This window comes from Podarcis filfolensis (assembly GCF_964270895.1).
Source record: "Podarcis filfolensis genome assembly, chromosome: 12".
In the NCBI taxonomy this organism is placed as follows: Eukaryota; Metazoa; Chordata; class Lepidosauria; order Squamata; family Lacertidae; genus Podarcis; species Podarcis filfolensis.
Genome location: NC_139614.1, coordinates 16,549,160 through 16,571,748, shown reverse-complemented (window position 1 = coordinate 16,571,748; position 22,589 = coordinate 16,549,160). Strand labels below are relative to the sequence as shown.

Genomic DNA, 22,589 nt, shown 5'->3' with positions numbered 1-22,589 from the left:
TGATGCCTCCTTTATTCCACATATATAATTACAATTGGGTTGTTCTCAGTGGGATTCATCTGTAGACAACACAGCCTTGGAGACTGAATATTTTGTTTAAAGATGTGTCCTTTCATAAATGGTAGTCATGCTTTCCATTTTGGATAGATGCTAAAAGATGCATAGGAATAATTGTGACAAATTCATGCTGTTGTCTGTGGTATTATAAGTAGGAATAATAGGTCATTCACAGTATCTTTTTATATGTTGGTCTGCAACTCCATGTATCACTTGACTCAGCTAAAAAGATTCAGAAATAGGTTAAGCCAAGATGAAAGGAATTGTGATGTAATGACATATAACAGTACCCACAAGATCAGTTCATTATGTGAGATATCAATTCGTGAAGATTAGACCACACAAAATACGGTCACATGAGCTATCTACATGTTAGTCACTGGGCCTCTCCAGACTGGTGTTTTACTGTGGTTGCATTCTGCAATATATTCCTGGCACAATAATTGTGCATTAATGGTGGATTTCTTCTGCTTTAGTTTATTCTGTGATGCTTCCCCTGTGCTACCACATTGTTGCTGTCTAGGGCTGGGGCCACCTTGCAACAATATATAAAATATTACAGGATTTCAACAGGAATTCATGTGATATACACTAATTTGAAATAAAACTGTGTGACCATCCCCAAACCTTTGCAGGCACAAACAGTATTAAAAGCAGGATCATGTGTGACCATCCTGATAGCATTATGAGCGCAAATCATGAATTTGCAATAAAAAGGATGTCTGAAGGAGCCCACTTTTGGATGAAGAAAAAAACAACAATATTTTAAAGCTCCTACCTTCCCACCGCACCAAAAAAAACAAAAAACCCTGCCAGAGCCTATAAGTTGTGAATAGGTCTACATCTCACGAAAATAAGCAATTAGTTTCCTGAGCTGCTTCAGACCTTTTAAAAAGATATGGTAAATAGTACAAACGGTATTTACAGGATTAATGACTTGCCACAGATATTTATAGAAAATATTATAGCATAGAGACAAGTGGGTGAGGAAGCAGTTGACCAAGCTGAGTGTATCGTACCAAAGGAATTCGGTAGTATCGCAATGAGCCTAACAAAAGCAACCAGGAGCCAGGAATCTGCCAGAATACAAAAGAAGAGCTGGACCACTGTTAACATCAAGATCTGGGAGGCAAAATTTTGCAGGACCTGGACTGAGAAAGCCAGAGTTGGAAGATAGGTAAGCAAGACTGGGGAAGAATTTGAGTCAAATAACAAATAACAGAATTTGAGTTAAATAACAGGATTCTGGGAAGTTGGGGGGGGGGGTAAAGGACTAAGAAGACATTCAGTGATACATAATGAGCACAAAGAACTTCAGATGATACCTGTTGACCTGCATACCCACAACCCCATCCCAACTGGGCATGAGTGAAAGCCAATGTGGTATGATCGTTTCCTTACAGAAGTGAAACAGAATCCAATGGAGAACCTAAGGGTACTAAGGCAGTAGCATAGTGGGGTATTTAGTCCAGAAAAGGATTTTGTTTCACTGAACTATATATTGAATTATGCAGTCATTTAACCACATACCTATTCCTGGAACATTATAATCTGGATAATGTGAGTTGTTTCTATTAGGGGTACATAATATGTGGCATAGACACTGATTAATTTGTGGACTAAAGGGAATGAGCCAATCAAAGGGTGCAGGGCTTTGAATCATTTGGTATTCATCCTCTTCACTCAGGTTTATTAAGATTTGAAACAGTGCTAAATGCTGAACATGTCTCCATATGCAGGATGCCTGGCTAAATTCAGGAGGTCTCCTATCTAAATTGTGATGTTAATTTTTCAGCTGTGTGAAATAGAAGAGGAGCCAATTTTCTGACATAGGTTAATTTGGACTCTGCTAGGACTAAGGAATCATCATCTAAGGGATCATGATGGAAACATACATCTCTATGCCATTTTGTGGAAACTGGAGCTCTTTCTAACTCTAAATGACAGTTGTGTGAAACTGTGGCATCTTGAGGTGATTAGAACCTGATGATAAGGAAAAAGGGAAATCATACCTATTAAGAGTGCTATTTTTCTAGAAAAAGAGGGGCTGGAATTCACTATGAACACCTCCCTCATTCTCTTAGAATGGCAATGGCGCCCACCTGAGAGGTGCCGGAACATAGTTCTGGTTAGTTCCAGATGGGAAAAAGCCCTTCCTATTAAGCTGCTATAATGAATACCCAACATCATCACAATGGATGTGGAATTATAAACATTGTTGAATTGTTTGAAAGAAAATGCTGGACTATTTCTAAGTGATTATGACCTAAATACAGAAATAGCAGAAAATAAGGATCGCAGTTCCTTTCCCCAGTTACATCATGGATATTTGTAGGCTGCATCTTATGGGAGCATTGACATAAAGGGTGGAAAATTATGTTCTAGTCCCTGATCAATTAACGGGTATACAGGGAATAATTTTTCCTCTCCTTTTCCCAGTTGCTGCCTATCCAGCTCTTTTTGACTTGCTCTCCCCCAGCTCTATATGGTTAATTATGAGCTTTATTCTAAAATGCTATGTATCATAGGGAACTTAAAAATTTGGATATGCTGTGAAATTTAGAAAGTCTGTTTGCTAAACTGTATGACCATATCTTCCATTAGAATAGGAATCAGCAAGCCCAAAATTCTCACTCAAATGGCTTTTATTACTTTGTCAATGCAATTATGCTGCTATTATGCCGTTTCTAATCCATATTATTTTCTAAGTACTAAATTGCTGTCTTAGATAATAATATGATTTGAATGAAGCATTGTAAATCAACAAACCCAACTGATTTGTTTCAATTACAGTCTGTGAATCAGTGATCTTTTATCACTGGTTGTCTTCACTTCCTGACCCGTTGAGGTTGCTAATGTGCAAATCTGAACCCTGATTATATCACTAAATTAACACAATATAAAGTGGGGAAGAACTAATCGAGTGGTGTTCTTCACTCAGGTTTGTTAGGATTGTGTGAAGGTGACCCTCCAGAGGTTGCTGAACTCACATCACTCCTAGCATTGGCCGTCCTGTCTGGGACCGATGGCAACAGCAGTCTAGCAACATCTAGAGTGCCAGGTTCTGAAAGCCTATGCTAAAGAATAGTTGCATATAGTCTCTAGAATGAGAAAAGCAGCCAGAAGGCAGAATAGATCTATTTACTTGCATGACCACCATTCACGACTAAATAAGAAAACCCAGCTGTTACTGCAAAGAGTCATGTCTGTAACGGCTGACAGACATGGTTAGGATTGCACTGTTGAGGCCATGTGCTTCAGATATAACCAATGTTCTTTGACTAGATCAGACTCGTGAAAACTATCCAGTCTTGCCTCCTAACTGTGCCTTGATCCTCCCTTAGCTAATTTCTCAAGCTGTTCCTGTTTCAAAACCTACCTTGTTCTTTGACAACCTATGGCTTTGTTCCATCCTTCTAATTTGGCACTTCGTTCCACGGGCACAAAGCGGTGACTTGATGTTTACCCTGCCCTGCTACTTCTATTTCTGATTCCCTTTTCCTTTATTTCTAACACTGACTTCTAAACGTCCTCTGCCTATTCAGAGCATTCTCTTCCCGCAACCATCAAGGCAGCACGCAGGTGCCTTCCCTGGTCCTAATGCTAAATGGAACATTTCATACCAGATTAGGCTATTTTCCCCAGCCAGGAATTGGAGAGAAGTTTGATTCATTTCGCATTTAAAGGTGAACCTGCTTAACTCACATGTTGCAAAACCATACAAGAACTAGAACACAGTTGTCCTTCAAAATCTGCACTTCTCCTAATTTTGTAGCGCAGTTCTCCAGTCCGCTGTGAACAAAAAGGCAGGTACTGGGGTAAAGCGCCCATAAAAAATGTACACATTAGTGAAAATGATATAAAACAATGCATTATTTTGGGGGAAATTGCTTTGCAAAAATGTGTACCTTAGGCAAATTGCATACAAATGTTTCTATTAAAATGCTGATTAATTTTCACGAGAGCATTAAAAAATAAATAAATCACAAACTGTGTGGAACTGTGGAGAACTGAACTTCAGATTGGGAAAACAAGAAACCAAAGCAGACACACATTCGACCCCAATACTGCTTATAGTTACTGGCAGCAGTTATTCAGGGTTTTGGACAAAGGTCTTTCACATCACCTGATCATTTGAACTGGGGATACTTAGGGCTTGAAACTTAGGATGTCCTACTTGCAAAGGATGTGCTGTAATGATTGGTTAGAATGGAGATTGAAAGTGTGTTAAGAGGTAAATTGTTATACAGTGGTATCTTGGGTTACAGACGCTTCAGGTTACCCGTTTTCGGGTTGTGCACTGCGCCAAACCCGGAAGTACTGGAACGGGTTACTTCCAGGTTTTGGCACTTGCACAGAAGCACTAAATCACGCTTTGCGCATGCGCAGAAGTGCCAAATTGCGACCCACGCGTGAGCAGATGCGGCGCTGCGGGTTGCGAACACTGCGGGTTGCGAACATGCCTCCTGCACGGATCACTGCAGGGGGCAATTTGCAGTTGTTTGGCACCGTTTTTTAGTGAATCGGGTTTTTGGCGAAAACCGTGACCTCATGGCTCATTTATCGGCTGGAGAACAGCATTGCAGAATTCAAAGATGTGTAAATTTCAAGAGATGGCTCAGTTTTAGTTCATATATGAAAAAGCAAATGAGGTTTGCCTTTAAATGCAAATTGAATCACGTTTCTCTCCCACCCATAGTAGCCCCATACCAATAATAATATTTTTTTTTTAATGTTCTTGTCTAGATCTTGGGAATTACCCTTAATATCCTATGCATGTAGATAAGATAAAGAAAGGGGAGTTTTGAATTTTTTCTTTAACAGTAGCCTCTGGAACTACTGCAGGACCAGGAGCCTTGCTTTCCTTTTTGCAGTTGGGAAATTTTGGAGCCAAATTCCTGAAAGACCTTTCTAAAAACAAAACAAATTCCTCCAGATATGTCTGAATCCATCTCCGAACTCAACACTTCAGACATTTTGCAACATCCCGATGAATACATCCACTTAGTTAAGCTAGAATGTGCCGCATTGGAAAAATAAAAGGAGCTGCCAACTTGATTTCATAGAACTTGTAAGATTGTGTGTGTGTGTGTGTGTGTGTAGAGTGCACGCTGGCCTTGTGTGAGAAATCAATAAGGTGCAGAGCCACTGAAAGCTGCCAGTAATCTCTGATACTTTGCTTTAACAGAACAGAGATTCCCCCCCCCCGACCATACCAATCCTCTAGCTAATGCAGGCCCCCGCAATTTACAATAACAGCCATTTCTCCTTCTCTCCTGCTCTCCAGGCAATTCTCTCATATTACGTGAATGAAGTCAAATGCACTAGATCATCGTATTGTTCAATTGTTTTATTAGGCTTCAATTTTCACGTATTGCTTTTTTTCCTTTGAAAAAAAAAGAATGTGCCTCCAATACAAGTGAGTGAAAAATGGAGGTATATAGCTCTAAATTTGCTGCTTATAAGCAAATGTGGGAAATAGAAACCTATAATATGCAATTTTCACCAGGCTTTTTTCTAATGGGGTCATAGCACACACTGTGTGGGCTGCTATGTTGAGTCTTATATTCATTGACAGTTGAAGGCTTATGCTGCAATGTTGTCTATGAGCTGGCTCACTTGACATGGTAAGTCAGACATAGCTTACCAGGACCGTGTGAACATGCCAACTCCTAGAGAGGTTGTTGCAGTTGCATTGCAATTCTCTGTTCTTAGTTTTCTGCTATATTGGTTTGGGCTAAGCCACAGTTTAGCTTAGCGTGCTATCTGAAATGGGATTCATGGGAACCCATCCCCTCACTAGGGATAGGGAACAAATTCAGTTAAGTTCCCATTTAAGGGCAAACCTACCAAATTCATGCCTTTGGAAACGAAATGCAAACTGAAGCAGACATCTTTTGAAATTTTCACTTACCTGAATTTTGCAGTGCAGTTCGCCGCTCAAGTAAGGTGTACGAAAATGCATGTACAAGGGTAAAGTGTGTAAAAATTGCACGTATTAGTGACAATAATGTGCAAAATGCATTATATTAGGGGAAATCACTTTGCAAGAATGTGTTTATTGTTAGAAATTTGCACTAAAATGCTGATGAATTTCCATGAGGATTTATTATTATTATTATTGCTAATTGTTACAGAAATGTGGAGTACTTCATTTCCGACTGGAAAACTGAGCACCTGAAATGTACAGAAGCACCAATTCCTAGTCTTCACTAGCCACAAGCTTCAGCCAAGGTTACCTTACCTGCATGTGTCCATCGACATTGGGTTCTGTGTGTGTTGGCTTTTGTGTGTGTAGATTCCTTGCTAGTAAAAGAGTAATGAATGAACAAAACTCTGTCGGTGTGAACAATTTGCATCCTATAAAAGGAAAGGTGAGTTTGAGTATTAACCCTTACGGCTTTCAGGGAGCTGACAGTGCCATGCCCCATTTAACTGCACATTTCACTTGACCTGCATTTTTTTTATTTCACTTCCAGTTTATGATCTTTATGTCCATTACTGTGTCTATTTACATTCTATCTGTCCTCAAAATGCCGGGTCTTTGGTTAGTTAGCCTGACTGTTTCCATATAACTTCTTAGGGAGTAGGGACCTGCTTCTCAGGCATTACAAAAATCCTTCAAAATTAAAACACTGTTTTCTGAGATAACTCATGGGGCTTTGAAAAGATCAGGGGAGCAATCATTGTCACTCATTTCACCTGACTGACATTTGGCACTGGCTCTCAAAGCTATTGATGAGTTTTCAGCACTGAACTGTTGCAATTATCTTAAATTAACTTCATTGAGCACAGTTTGCAGAACAACTGACACCACCACGCAAAGCTCACGCTTTTTTGCAAAATCTACATACACATTTTAATCTCCCCACCTGCACAGTAAGGGCCACAAACATTTTCCATTAAGAAATACAAAGCCCGCCAGCATCTTCCTTCCCAGGGCAAACAGCAACCCAGGGCAGAAAGTATTTTTGTTGGGACCACGTAGGGAAAGGGTGGTTACCATAAGTTAAGCCCCTCGCTGTATGCTGGCCTGATCACTCTCCCTACTGACTGTAATTTAAAAGGGAGAGAAAAAGGCAAGTTAAATTGCACTGATCTGAATACAGGTTACCCTCAAATATAGGTTGCACTTACATTTCTTGTAAGCCAATTTTTTTTTTTGGGGGGGGGGTTAGACATGCAACCTATATTTGGGTCAGTATAATGTACATTTGACACCCCATCTATTTTGTCCCCATCATCATGGTGCACCTGCTGTGTGTCTCACTCTCTATTTTCTCATTTTATGCCAGTTTTATGTCTTTAAAAAATCTATGTATCTATCAATCAATCAATCAATCAATCAATCAATCATCTATCTATGTACTTATCTATCATTGCTCTCTATGGGTTATCATTTAATGATGGGATGTTACAAGACCAGAGGAGAAATGGTGCCTTTTTTCTTATGTCTTGGGATAAAATCTAGAAGTGCCTGGGGAACACTGAGGATGGAATCTTAAACCAGCTTACTAGGGCAGAAGCCACATTGAACTGAACGGGGCTGATTTCTGACTGAACCTGCAAAGCTCCAGCAGCCTAGTTAAACTAGGTATTCCCTAACTAACTGTATGCATTACCTCTTTACCATGCACATACCATTTTGCCCAAGGAGAAATAACAATGAGATGTAATGGGGCAAATCTAAAGGGGCAATAAATTGAACAAATGTTGGAAGAAACTGCCCTGAATGAGCAATACGTTTAATGAAAAATATGTGAAGAGCGTGTTTATGTTCAGATAGGTAATAGAAGGCATATAAGATAAATCACTCGTTGTGGTTCAGCTTGGAGAATAATCTAGCCCCAGATTATGATAGCTTTAAATAAACATCTATATTCTAGATTGAAAAGTAGAGGTAGACTTTTAGAAGACACCTGAAGGCAACCTTAGGGGAGTTTTTAATGTATGATGTTTTATCGTGTTTTTAATATTCTGTTGGGAGCCACGCAGAGTGGCTGGAGAAGAGATGCTGCTGCTGCTGCTGATGATGATGATGATGATTTGCATGTGTTACTGATATGCTTGCCTCCTATCATCCTCCAAGGAGCACTGTTTCACTCTCAAAAAATGGGAACTTTAAGATGAGGCATAGTGACTTTTTCCAGGGCAGACCAACAACTCCATGCCTGCACAGGGACTCAAATTGGTATTTTTCTCATCTAGTCCCGACACTTTGGCTACTGCATACAGACACCCTTCCTCTCCCTCAAACACAGACTGCTATAAAATGCTCGCTCTTCAATCCAAGTATTTGCAGAAGAGGGAACAGTCAGAGATGAAAAGACCAGGATGCTTGTCAGATTCTCAAAGGCATCTGGCTTGCTACTGTAGGAGACAAATATCAGGACTGGACTGGGTGAATGGATGGAACTTTAGCTCTCCTGGCAGCAGAGGTTGGGACGCAATGACCCTCCCGATCTTGTTGGACTCCAATGCCCATCAGTCCCAGCCAACACGCCCAATGGGGAAATATAATGGGAGTTGTAGTCCAATAGTACCTGGAAGGCCACAGGCTCCCCATGTTGCCCAATAGATTTATGTGTGGACTTTCAGTGTGCAAACTGTATCCATTGTTCCTTGTGTTTATATTGACTGCTGTCCCATAGGATAGATCCCTGTGGGCCTTGCTTTACAGATGACACACTGAGGCTTCAGAGAAGGAGACTGTGCACAACAGCAGACGTTGAACTCATCTGCTCTTGGTCCTTATTGCTTTTCTTCACCTTTTTTTCCTGCACAGAGAAGAGCTTCTAATGCTGTCTTAGGTAGTGTATGGTTCTGTATTGATTAAACTGCTCTTGGCAGAGGCATCTGATGTGGGCAATATGTAGAGCAGATGGTAGACTTGCTGAGGGAATGGGTTGCGACTAGTGTATAATCTACTACAGGAAAGCGTTTCTGACACTTCCTGCTGAAAATCAAACGGTTGCCATGTTGGCTTTTTGAAGAGAGCTCAGACAGCTGAATCTCTTTGTACTGGGAGTCGCCATGAGACATCCCGTTATCAGCAAATCATCCCTTAGGCTATCTATCCCTTAGAGCAGGTTCAGATATCATTTGTGAGTACATCATTTGATGCTGGATCACAAAGGGTCCCGGCGTGATGCATGATTACCAGAATCCCTGTCCTTGCTTGCTCTCCACACATCCAGCCAATCTGTAATTTGGGAGCAAGGGGTCACGCTTCAGATCTTTTCCCCACACATCCACCGGCTCTTGTTTACCAAACTAGATTAGGCTATCACTCCATCCCATAAGCCCCACTGAAGTGGACACCCTCCCTCCCATCTATTCTAAACAAGGGAGGAGTGCAAAGAGCTTCTGTCTGTGAGTGAGCACAGCAGTGGCTGATGTGAGTGCCTTAAAAAACCCCACACACCTGTTGATTGGGTGGTTGGTGGGAGAGCATGTGGGCACCATTTTGTGTCCTGCATATTCTGCTGGTTTAGATGTGACAGTCTTTTTGTGTTACGCCATGCCCCACGGCAGCCATTTTGTGACTGGCTTCATGGCACTTTCTTCAAAATTCAAAACATGCCCACTGGCCGAGAAAAGGTTGCCGATGGCTGTCCTTGTGGATTATGTTCCATGTTTGTTAATGGAAGAGAGGTGTTATTCCTATTCCTCCAGTGTAAGCGACGAAAAAGATTAGAATACCCAAGACAGTATGCCATCTTTTTATTTTTATTAAACATAACTCAGAAGTGAAGGGAGGAAAGTTTTTCAAAACTACTCACCACATATACACCAACTTCATAGTTAACTTCAGCATTCTATGAAGTGCTGTTTTTTAAAAGTTACTTCAGCATAAAAATAGTCATTTAATTAGAATATATTTGGTACAAATTAATGCAGGCATCTGAAAAGGAAGGTGCCAAATGTGATTCAACTATTCCTTCAAAAAAGCCCAAGCCTTAAAAAATGCTCGAAGCATCTTCAGAACATCAGGGCAGTTGAGTATTTTTCAATTAAGTTGCATGAATACCTCTCCATTTTCCTATCCCTGTTTAACTGATAAATCAATTTGCTTATAATTAAGCAGGATTTCTAAAGGTACACTATCCGAAATCCATTTTAATATTGTATAGAACTCATAACCCTATGTGCATTGTCATTTGGAATAATGAATACGTTGCTATGGTAAACTCTTGCCTTTTGCAAGACATGAGCTTTTGTTCCAGTATTTAATATATAGGATAAAAAAACCGCTTTATACAGGAATCTAAATGGAAAACTGCTGAATACAAAGAGAAGGGAAAGTTCCTACCTACACCTTAAGGCCATTAACAACAGTACAACATGCTCTGATGATAATTGAAAGGAACTAAAACTCTGCTAAAGATAACTCTCACAGATGCTCACCACGTGCAGAATGTACTCAAATATATGCTTCCTCTGTCTCAGCAATTTGTTTTTAGTTTCAACATCTCTCTGTATCAGATGTGGATGGTTTCATTGAGATTGGGGAGCCCTTTATAAAATTTTCAAATGAACAAACTGATGAATGGCAGCCACCAGATTCACAAACTTACCTTTGGTAAGACCTAGTAGACTGAAAATCTGTTCCATGAGTAAGGGTAATTTTGCTGTATCTGTAGCGACTTTCCTTTTGTGTATCCTGTATTCTGAAAAATCAACAAAACTTGTTATATTAAAAAAAATAAATCTCAGTGTCAGATTTTGGCCCTCCAGATTTTACTGTGCTTCAACATCTACCATCCCAGGCTATTGCCATGCTTGTATGCCACCTAAGTGATAGTTTAATATCTGTAAGTACTGAAGTTACCCTAATGTTTCAGTTCTACAAATGAAGTACCTTCTAAATACTGTAATTCATATTCAAACTCATTAAGATCTTCCTATGTTCTAGCCTGTGGATTGTTTTCGAATGCTGTTTTGAATTATTGGTTTTATTGCAACATGACGCAATATTCGATGGCTGTTTTTATGTAAGCTACCTTTTCTGAAGGCTTTGCCCTAAAAGGCAGGGTAGAAATCACTGCATTCTGCAAGGGGGCTAAGAGTTGGCTCAAAAGGAGAGGGGGGAATATAAACTTGTGGGTTTCATCCCTTCATTGCCCCACAATGACCAGCACTGATTTAACTGTCTTGCCTTATACAGTGGTACCTCGGGTTAAGAACTTAATTTGTTCTGGAGGTCCGTTCTTAACCTGAAACTGTTCTTAACCTGAAGCACCACTTTAGCTAATGGGGCCTCCCACTGCTTCCGCGCCACCACCGTGCGATTTCTGTTCTCATCCTGAAGCAAAGTTCTTAACCCGAGGTACTATTTCTGGGTTAGCGGAGTCTGTAATCTGAAGCATCTGTAACCCGAGGTACCACTGTATATGGATAGGGCTGGCCTTGAGTTATTCTGCTAAACACAATACAAATGCTAAAAGCCTTCGATCACACCCCTTAAAAAAAAATGAGCAGAGGCTTCACAGATGTACTATTCAAAAAACAAAACAAATTTGAACATGAATTAAAGCCGCTGGTATCGTTCACATCAAAAGAAATCCGAAGTCTTTGCCCCCTGTGAGAATTGTGTAAAGGAGTTTGGTGGTCTTTCCCCCTGTCCCTGGTAGAGTTGGGTTGTTCTGCAGGATATTTCTGTCAGGTTAGCAGTCTGGAAATGTAGACAAAGGCATTCCTCAAAGGCAAATCTCGGAAGGCCTGTATGTAAAAGCTCAAGCATGACAGTATCCTCTGGGCTGCTGGATGTTTTGCGGGCTTGCTCGAAAGCCCCTCAGAGGAGCCGAGATCGATGGATGGGGAACGACTCGATGTACATCTGTGTCATCTGCTTTGAAATGTATAGTACAGAGGGAATTATCGATAAGGCCGACTTGTGCTTGAGGAAGCAGCCCTGCACATCCCAGACAGCAAGAGCTGGGAGTGCCAGCTGACAGATATGGCGGTGTTGACGGAGGCCCCAAGGAGTTTGAATCAACACGAGGAAGTCTTTGATTTAAACTGTTTGAGGGTGGTAAAAGGTCAAAGCGATTCAAATGCCCATTGTGGCTTCTACACCATGCGACACAATGCAAACGCCGAAGAAACTTTCGTAGTCTTTATGTTTAGACAGCCCCATTGAATACAACCAACAGAAGAATGCTTGCCGGTTGTACAGTTTGGTTTTATTTTCATCTGGTTTTGAATTTGCTACACTGTTTTTTTCATGGTGTTAATGGAGAAGCGCCTGGGTTTAACGTAAGGTTACCAGATGTCCCAGTTTCCTGGGTACAGTCCCTGGATTTACAAATCAGTCCCCATACAAAATCAGTTGAAGTTCAAAAGTGTCCCCGGATTCATTGAAATTTTTTTGGTAAACTTAGTTTAACGCCTGCCTTCCCCCCCCCCCCCCGGAGGCCCACACGTGATAAAAGGGCAGTACAGAAATCAAAATGAACGAACAAATATAACCAGAAAGGCAGAGCATTTTGTTTGTAGCCAGATCAAGGGCTGCTTTGTAGATGGTATTTCTCTCGCGTGGATACAAAATGCTTCCCTCTATCAGCCATGTACAGTCAGCTCTCAGAAGCTGCCCTTGCTGCCAACGATGCACCAGAGACTTGGTTTTACTGTCTATCAAAACTGTCAATCTTGGCATAGAGGCTCAGGCACCAACTGGGACGCTGAAAAGTGTCTCTGTGTCATTTGAGACCCCTTCCCAGACTGGCCAGTCTTTTGATGCCTCTCTCTCTTCTGACACATACAGTGGTAGCTCGGGTCACATACGCTTCAGGTTACAGACTCCGCTAACCCAGAAATAGTACCTCGGGTTAAGAACTTTGCTTCAGGATGAGAACAGAAATCGTGCTCCGGTGGCGCAGCAGCAGCAGGAGGCCCCATTAGCTAAAGCAGTGCTTCAGGTTAAGAACAGTTTCAGGTTAAGAATGGACCTCCAGAACGAATTAGGTACTTAACCCGAGGTACCACTGTACCTGGCAAGATGTGAGGAAGGCCTTCCGTTCTAAAGACCAAGGAAAGGTTGTGTGTACTTTACAGTGCAATTCCCCCACCCCGCCACCAATAAAATAAAATAAAATAAAATCCCAAGTTTTAAAATTATTCAAACTGAGCAATTTTAAGTAAGGTTTAATCCCCCTCCCATGTTCTCGCTGTTATGCACCATAACATTTGGGATTGTTAATCACAGAGAGTTTGTGTGGCACTGAAGTCCGAATGCAACCTTTTATTATTTTTATTTTTATTAACAAAGATTGTAAGCCTGCGGGTACGGAGTATCTGGTCTTGGTTTTATGTAAATCGCTCTGGGAGTCTTTTTGGCTGAAGAGCGGGGTACAAATGCTATAAATAAATAAAACAAATAAACCCAAAAATCTATTTTAGTAATCTCTCTGGAGCCTGGGATTCAGCAGACATTTACAAAATAGCATTTAGTTGCATAGTTGAAGCTATTACAAAACATTGCCCACAAAGATTCAGGCATGTCCTCAAAGCACTGAGAACTAGAAATTTGCTTTTAAAAACCCAGCCAGTTTTTCAAATGTTGAATTCTGCTAGCAGTACCACAATTCTGAATTTTTATTTTGGCATTCCTGTGTAATTGCACAGTCCATCACAGCCTCACAGGTAAGGGCCCAATTTGTGTGATGTTCCTTAACCCTCTTCCTTTTGGAAGGGATTTGGCTTTTGCACAAAGCTAGGGATGGGCAAATCCAGGGCTTTTCCCCCCAGCTGGAACTCACATGGGGGTGGGTCTACATTTGTGATTTATAACGGCAACAATGTCTTATTAAAATGTGACACCAGAGGGTGCTGCAGAGCAGCGAGCCACCAGCAAAGGGAAAATGTATGTTAACGGTTATAGAACGTTATATCTAATATCGTCCTAATGACATTTAAAATGGCGCCATTGCCATTCTAAGATAACAAGGTGAGTTCTGGCACCTCTTTTCCTAGAAAAATAGCAGTGGGCAAATCTCCCAATTCCATTTTTGCCGAATTTCTCATTTTCCCACTCTTAAGCTCAGTTCACGTCAGTTTGCCAAAAAAAAAAAAAAAATTCTCATTAAAATTCATAAGCATTTTGGTGCAAATTTCTCCTAATAATATACATTGTATGGAATTTTTTCCTAGCGTACACCAGCTAGATTCTGCCAGATTTCCAGATGTGGATTTTGCATCGATCAAACAAAAGCATGAAAATTAACAGGTAAGGAAATGTCAGGAATAAATTGCTATCTGAATGCAGCAGCAGACTTACAAAGATCTCTCTTGAAATGGAATGCCTACATGCTCTTTCACCCACACATGTTGTTCCAATAAAAGGCAGCTGTTGTCTCATTCTCTTGGACCAAGACAGGGAGACGTCTTCCAAGCTGATTCTCTTAGGTCATGGACTTGCACAGTTCTGTTCAGCTGACGCCGGACTATTGAGCTGAATTGGCTTGTGCTCCCATTTTTCCATTTCTCCATTCATGTGACAAGCCAGTCGTTGTTGTCCACAACAGTTTTCTCTTTGGAAATGGCACAGCCAAGGGTTCCATCCAATTGCCTGCCATGTTTGAGCGGCAAAGGCAGCCAATGTTTTACAAGCTGATAAAAGACTATGAGTCTCACATTTCAGCTCTACGCCCACATCTGAAAGGTTGGATTGCAAAGTGTGATGGAATATTTATGTAAAGTATAGGAAAAGAAAAAAAAAAGAAAACAGGCTCTAAGCTGTAGTGCTGAAAAATAGCTCCTCCAAATTTATCACCACAAATTCTGAGGATAGATCATGGAACACTAAATGTTTTCTGCTTGACATTTCACATTGTGCGTTAAGAACCAGTGTGGTATGACTGGGCTAAGACATAGGAAACTCTGGCTAACACCATGCAGTTCACTGGGCGGCAATGGGCGAATTGCTAGGTTCCTGGGAGTTGGAGTCCAACAGCATTAGCAGGGGTTGAAGTTAGCCATGCCTGCTATAAGTCAAGGTCTTTGCTAAAGAAATGTACAGTAAGCATTAGACCAGGGGTCAGCAAACTTTTTCAGCAGGGGGCCGGTCCACTGTCCCTCAGACCTTGTGGGGGGCTGGACTATATTTTGCAAAGAAGAAGAAGAACAAATTCTTATGCCCCACAAGTAACCCAGAGGTGCATTTTAAATAAAAGCCCACATTCTACTCATGTAAAAACACCAGGCAAGCCCCACAAATAACCCAGAGATGCATTTTAAATAAGAAGGTGTAAAGGTAAAGGGACCCCTGACTGTTAAGTCCAGTTGCGAACGACTCTGGGGTTGCGGCACTCATCTAGCTTTACTGACTGAGGGAGCCGATGTTCGTCCACAGATAGTTTTTCCGGGTCATGTGGCCAGCATGACTAAGCCGCTTCTGGCGAACCAGAGCAGCGCACGGAAAAGCCCTTTACCTTCCATAAAAGGACACATTCTACTCATGTAAAAACACGCTGATTCCCGGACCGTCCACGGGCCAGATTTAGAAGGCGACTGTGCCAGATCTGGCCCCCGGGCCTTAGTTTGCCTACCCATTAGACAATGTAGACCAGAAGTCTATTCCAAGTTAGCATTAGATATCATTATCCTCTGAAACATAAACACGGGGGGAGGGACCTAGAATCTGACTGTGTGTGGACCACCCAGATTTTTCAGAAGATCCTTGTTGACATTTGGGGTTAAATGTTTCAGGATCAACTGAGGACTCCTCCTTCCTTGTGGGTACACGCTTTTGGAATGGGCTTGCCTTGGCACTCTGCCAAACCCCGACTCAAGTAAGTTCAGGCACATACGGTAAGATCTTTATATTTATTTTAGCCCTTTTCCTGGTTTTCGTTTTAGCCTCAGGGGCTGGAGAATTTGGGTCTGATTTTATTTTCTAACAACAAGAAGACACCAATTCTTCATTGCCCCCCCCCCCCATTACAGAGAGACTTGGGTGTAATTTATCATTTTATTAACTTTGTAAACAAGTGGCTAGCAACTATGGCAAAAGTTGCTGTGTAAATCAATAAAGCAACAAAGAAGACAACACTTTTAATTAGCTTTAAAATGGTATTAGTTGCACAATCTGTCACCCAGCTAATGTTTGGGAGGCTGCACATATTAGCACAATTTAGGTCCAGGGTGACAGAACTGGGTGCACCCAATAACGAATATTTACAGTAAGACATTAAACAACTCCTCTGATGCAAGTCTATAGAAGAAACTGTGAAGAGACCAAAAGCTGTTAAGCGGCTGGCAAATTCATGTTCTACATAGAATTGCAGAGCTGAAGGGACCCTAAAGTAAAGGTAAAGGGACCCCTGACCATTAGGTCCAGTCGTGACCAACTCTGGGGACGCAACGCTCATCTTGCTTTATTGGCCGAGGGAGCCGGCGTACAGCTTCTGGATCATGTGGCCGGCATGACTAAGCTGCTTCTGGTGAACCAGAGCAGCACACGGAAATGCTGTTTACCTTCCCGCCGGAGCGGTACCTATTTATCTACTTGCACTTTGACGTGCTTTCAAACTGCTAGGTTGGCAGGAGCTGGGACCGAGCAACAGGAGCTCACCCCGTCGCGGGGATTCGAACCGCCGACCTTCTGATCGGCAAGCTCTAGGCTCTGTGGTTTAACCCACAGTGCCACCCACGTCCCGGAAGGGATCCTAAGGAGCAGCTAGTCTTGTGGTCTTGTTGTGAACCACCCTGAGACCTCTGGGTATAGGGCAGTGCATAAGTTGAATAAATAATAACGATAATAATAGTCCAACCTCCTCCAGTGCAGAAATATGCAGCTGTCCCATATGGGGATCAAACCTGCAACCTTGACATTATCATGCTTGTATGAAAAAAAAAGAGGATTCTCTGGATAGTTGTATCAACAACCTAACAACGACAATTTAAATGGGGATATAGAAAAAAATACTGTTGTTGTTTAGGGCATGACAGCAGTGTCAGAAATGATCTTAAAAAAGATCACCTTAAAAAAAGGGTTTAAACATTATGTATGTGTTGAATCGGGACACGGGTGGTGCTGTGGGTTAAACCACAGAGCCTAGGACTTGCCGATCAGAAGGTCGGCGGTTCGAATCCCCGCGACGGGGTGAGCTCCCGTTGCTCGGTCCCTGTTCCTGCCAACCTAGCAGCTCGAAAGCACGTCAAAGTGCAAGTAGATAAATAGGTACCACTCCGGCAGGAAGGTAAACGGCGTTTCCGTGCGCTGCTCTGGTTCGCCAGAAGCGGCTTAGTCATGCTGGCCACATGACCTGGAAACTGTACGCCGTCTCCCTTGGCCAATAAAGCAAGATGAGCGCCGCAACCCCAGAGTCAGTCACGACTGGACCTAATGGTCAGGGGTCCCTTTACCTTTATGTGTTGAATCAGCCTTGTAATTACAGTATTAATAAACCCACAAAAGTTACTAGCCAGAAAAACATTACTGACCTGCTAGAGGCTAACACAGAAGGTATAGCTCTATCACTTCTGCAACAGCCCCCTGTATTTGTATTCCGGGTCCAGAGGAGGGACAGAGTGCTCCACCTCTCCAATGCCTGCCTGCATGTGACTCATTGTAGTCGGTGTCTTGTGCTTAAGTACAAAGCTGATGGAACATACACACACTTAGGAAGACCTTCAATATTTTGCTGAAGCAGAATGAGGAAGCCTTGAAGTACAGGCATTTTAACTACCTGACAATGATTTACAGATGATATCTAAGTCCGAGTAGACTTGCAAAGATGTATAAGACTGAATCAGATAAGTGTCGGAGATGCAATGAGACTGGGGGTACATTTTATCATATGTGGTGGACCTGTAAAAGGGTAAAAGAGTATTGGGAAATAATCCATAATGAATTGAAAAAAATGTTCAAAAGTACTTTTCCAAAACAAACAAACAAACAAACCCCGAGTCCTTTTTGTTGGGGATAATTCAGATGGAAATTCCCAAGTGTCAAAAAAGGTTATTTATGTATGCCACTACTGCAGCTCGCGTTTTGTTAGCCCAAAAATGGAAATCAAGTGAAGTCCCAACTAAAGAAGAATGGCAACTTAAACTGATAGAATCTGCGCAGCTTGCGGACCTAACATATAGAATAAGAGAACATGAAGAACCTATGTTTAAAGAAGATTGGAAAATGTTTACTGAATATATGGAGGGAAACTGTGTTTATTTGAAAACGTAGACAGCATTAAGATAAATTCAACAGTGTAAATAAGTTTTGATGGCTTCAGTAATGGAATACTGAATGGTATAGTTTCTGTAAAATATGTGGGGATTTATGATATGTAAAATTAACTATGGAAAGAGAAGAAGGGAAGTCACTTGATATTTTTTAAGTTGTTTAAATGAATATTCTAAAATGTAAAACAGAAAATTTAATAAAAATTATAGGGGAAAAAGTAGAAGTACAGGCATTTTGATGGGCTCTTAGAAGGTGAATGGTTTCTCTTTTAAATGCAGCTTGCCTTTTTGAGGGGGGTGGGTGGGTTATGATGGATCTTTGGTAGAGGAGGGGGGCACTGCTAATGTTTCATCCCTGGCTGTCTTCCTTTCTATTTCAGTTGCGAGATCTGCCAGTGTAGATGCAAGCTAACAAACCATTTTAGCCATTCTGGTTCTAGAGGCAAAGTTCCATAGGGCTCCATGTCACGCTACACAAAGAGCATTTTCTCAAAATATCCTTGGGTCAGGGCATCAGCTGATGCAAGCAGGGTTGAGTGCGAGTTTCATGAACCGGGAAAATATTCTACAGCTACATGGAATGAGACATTTTCTCCTTAGAACCATGCATACTGTGGATTTTTTAAAAAAAATGTATGCTAAAATTTGTCGGCATATGTTTCCAGGTAACACCCAAAGCAGCAATGGCAGCTCTTTAAGGCAATGTTAGCTTATATTTGGAAATTTATATTTAGAAACGCAGCCTAGTCACCTGATAAAAGAGTCCTGATTTAAGAATGATCAGATCAAAGCTTGGCTTTCATTCAAGAGAACACTTTTACAGTATTTATTGGCTTGTTGGGAACATCATACACACGGGTACTTTTCAAGTTGCTGAAAAACCCAGAGGCCAAATCTCCATTGGAGCACCCTGCTCAGTTCCTATCCAAGCATCCTGCGTCAATGTCATCCCTCCTCAACTGGACTGTAAAATTTGTCCGAGGTGATGTGCTGTCAGAGTTAATGTGTTGTCGAATTGCAGAGTTGGAAGGGACCTTGAGCGTCAAGTCCAACCCCTGCAATGCAAAAATATGCAGCTGTCCCCTATGGGGATTGAACCTGCAAGCTTGGCATTATCAGCACCAATGAAGCTATCCACGCTGTGGTATCAGTGATGGTTTGTTCCAGGCGCAAATGCCCATCCAAATTAAAAACAATTACTGTTCTCCCTCCCCACTTGTTTCTAATATAGGTAAAAAGGTAAAGGTAAAGGAGCCCTGGATGGTTAAGTCCAGTCAAAGGGGACTATTTGGTGCGGCACTCATTTCGTTTTTCAGGCTGAGGGAGCTGGCATTTGTCCACCGACAGCTTTCTGGGTGATGTGACCAGCATGACTAAACCGCTTCTGGAGCAACGGGACACTGTGATGGAAGCCAGAGCGCACGGAAACGCTGTTTACCTTCCTGCTGCAGCGGTGCCTATTTATCTGCTTGCGCCAGTGTGCTTTCGAACTGCTGGGCTGGCAGGAGCTAGGACAGCAGCAGGAGCTCACTCCATCACGGGGATTCAAACCGCTGACCTTCTGATCAGCAAGCCCAAGAGGCTCAGCAGTTTAGACCACAGTGTCACCTGCATCCCATTTTACCTTTTCGGGTGGCGCTGTGGGTTAAACACAGAGCCTAGGACTTGCCGATCAGAAGGTCGGCCGTTCGAATCCCGGCGACGGGGTGAGCTCCCGTTGCTCAGTCGCAGCTCCTGCCAACCTAGCAATTCGAAAGCATGTCAAAGTGCAAGTAGATAAATAGGTACCGCTCCGGCGGGAAGGTAAACGGCGTTTCCGTGTGCTGCTCTGGTTCGCCAGAAGTGGCTTAGTCATGCTGGCCACATGACCCGGAAGCTGTACGTCAGCTCCCTCGGCCAATAAAGCGAGATGAGCGCCGCAGCCCCAGAGTTGGCCACAACCGGACCTAATGGTCAGGGGTCCCTTTACCTTTACCATACAAGCTTCTTTCACTGGGTTTTTTTTTGGGGGGGGGTACACTTGTAAAACTGAAGGTTTTAAAGTGTAGGTATGAGACCACCTTGGAGCAACTCTCTGGGGACAGAGTCCCAGGAGGAGGAGAGGCCCTCTGCACATGCCCAGAGGCGCCCATCTTGATGACTCCACATTTTCACAGCTGGCATTCCAAAGAAGCCCCTGAGCTTGGGCTCGCCCTTCCTTTCAGAAACAGCAACTACTGTATTAATCTGAAGAATCAATCAGCAGAGTTCATCAAGCCGCGCGTGCGCGGGGAGGGGGGCGTCTCTCTCTCTCTCTCTCTCTCTCTCTCTCTCTCACCCGCGCGCGCGCTCCCCCCCCCTCCTCCACGCCCGCCCTTTACTCCAGTTCCTCATGCGCTGCGCTGGCCGTCTGGAGAGGGAGCTCCAGTTGCGCATATATGTATAGATACACGGAGAAAGGAGCGCGCGCGCGGGCACAGCGCGGAGATTAGCATCAAGGAGACACAGAGGCTTGGAAGAGGTGGGGGGAGCGAGGGGGGGCCGCCGTCTCCTTCATAAACCAGCCTCTTCCCCACCACTCGGGACTGAAACCGGCGGCTTCCTTTACGCGCGCCTGCCTGGGGTCCTTGTGGCGACAGGGCGGGGCGCGCGCGGTGCGTTTGCGCGCGCGAGAGGCGTTTTAACTTTTCCTCGACATTCTCCTCAGGATACCCCCGAGTTCCCCTTTTCCCAAGCCCCTCGGCGGCTTCTCTCCTTCCCTCACGCCGCCTCGAACTTCTCCATTCAGAGGCTCCCCTAACCGCCTCTCCAAAAAGAGAAAGAGAAACAGCGTCGGAGAAGGAAGGGGTAAATTCAGTAAGAGAGCCCCATGCAAAAGGCTTGCCCGGGCCTGGAAGCCCCGGCTGGCGGTAGTAGCACCACCACCAAGTCTCTAATCCTCGCCGAGGGAGGAGGAGGAGGAGGACGGTGGGAGTTGGGTCTGGCAGGGGACCGCGCGCGCTTCGCGGCTGGAGGCCACCATACCCGCCGCCGGCAAGACAGCGAGGCGCACACGTTGGCTGCAAAAGTCTGGAGGATCTCAAGTGTGTGTTTGTGCATGAGATCGCAGGCGCCGGATCTGTGCAGGAGAGGAACCATGTGAGTGTGCCCCTCGGCTTCCTATTCTTCAAGCCAAATAAATGCACGCGCATAACCGGGGAAAGGGAATCAAATCCTAAGAGAGAGAGAGAGAGATTTGGAGAGGAAGAGAGACGCCGGGGTGGCGGAAAGTCTCTTTCTCCTTGGCTGCTTTTGTTTGCAAATCCGGCGGCTTGGAAGATGGAGATGGATGTTCGGGGAGTTTCTCCGTGCCCGGAGCCCATCCCCCACGCCGCGCAGGGGTCTGGAGGCTGTCAGCAGCAGCAGCAGCGGCAGCAGCAGGATGGGCAGGCAGGGGAAAGCGCCGGTGACAGCGCGCAGCAGCAGCAGCAGCAGCAGCCGGAGAAGAGGCATAGCGGCGAGAAGGAAGACAAAAAGGTAGGTTCCCCCACCAACTCCGCGTCCTTCCCCCTTTGCCGAGGCGGAAATCGCCGAGCGCGCACAGGAGGGGTGGGGTGGGGGTGGGGGTGGGGAAAGCCGCCTTTAAGAAACTGGGAGGGTCGAGCGGGTGGGGGAGAGCAATCTGGATATAGGAAGCAAATGATCGTGAATGGGGGTGGAAGTGGAGTTAAAAAAAAAAAAGGAGCCCTCCATCTCTCTGTGCAGAAATGGTGCCTTGGATTTTAAGCCTAAATGTATGCGTTGTTATGCATTTTTAAAAAACTTATGTTTTAGAAGTGCTCTTGTCATTCCCCACCCGGTTTGATTCTTTTCCTTTCTTTCCTTCCAAATCGAAAACAATGAGTTATTCGGCGCAGACAAGGGCGGTCCTAATGTGGTTTAAGGGCAAGGCAAGATTAAGAAGTCTGAAAGAGCCACTTGTTAAGGGTGGGACCCTTCTCTGTAAAGGATTGTGGTTCTTTTTCAGCAGCGTTGTTCTGGGTCCAACGTCGAGGGCGCGGTGAGGGGTGGGGCGCTTTACGAACTGCAACGACAACGGAGGAAAAACTGCTGGCTCAAAAGTTTGCTTTAACGGCATATCCCTTGCTGAAGTGTCTCCTCTGGCATATAGGGAACACGGGCCTAGAATGTGCTGAATAGATATCAAAGGGAGAGGAGGAAAGCCTGCACGGTTTTGGTTTTTTTTGCTGCTACATCCTTGCTGTGTCATTGTAGATGGGCTGCTTCATCCTGTACCAAGAGCAAGAATGCTTTGGCAAACTGAAAGAAATGGGTCAGCCTTGCCTTCCTTGGTGGTGCTGATAGATCTTCTGCTCTGCGAATTCTCTGAA

At 43.5% G+C, this 22,589-nt stretch overlaps 2 protein-coding genes across 5 annotated transcripts in view; one reads left to right on the top strand and one right to left on the bottom strand.

Moving 5' to 3' along the window:
- Positions 1-22,589, bottom strand: part of EOMES (eomesodermin) — a 307,841-nt gene that overhangs the window by 269,726 nt on the left and 15,526 nt on the right. The gene's annotated exons all lie outside the window — the stretch shown is intronic.
- LOC310745556 (uncharacterized protein) overlaps positions 21,230-22,589 on the top strand; it is a 270,786-nt gene continuing 269,426 nt past the window's right edge. For all 4 annotated transcript variants that reach the window (XM_083578365.1, XM_083578364.1, XM_083578363.1 and 1 more), the window contains exon 1: positions 21,230-21,735. In XM_083578365.1, coding sequence (XP_083434491.1) covers positions 21,538-21,735 — 198 coding nt within the window. In that variant the 5' untranslated portion in view covers positions 21,230-21,537. The remainder of the gene's footprint in view (positions 21,736-22,589) is intronic.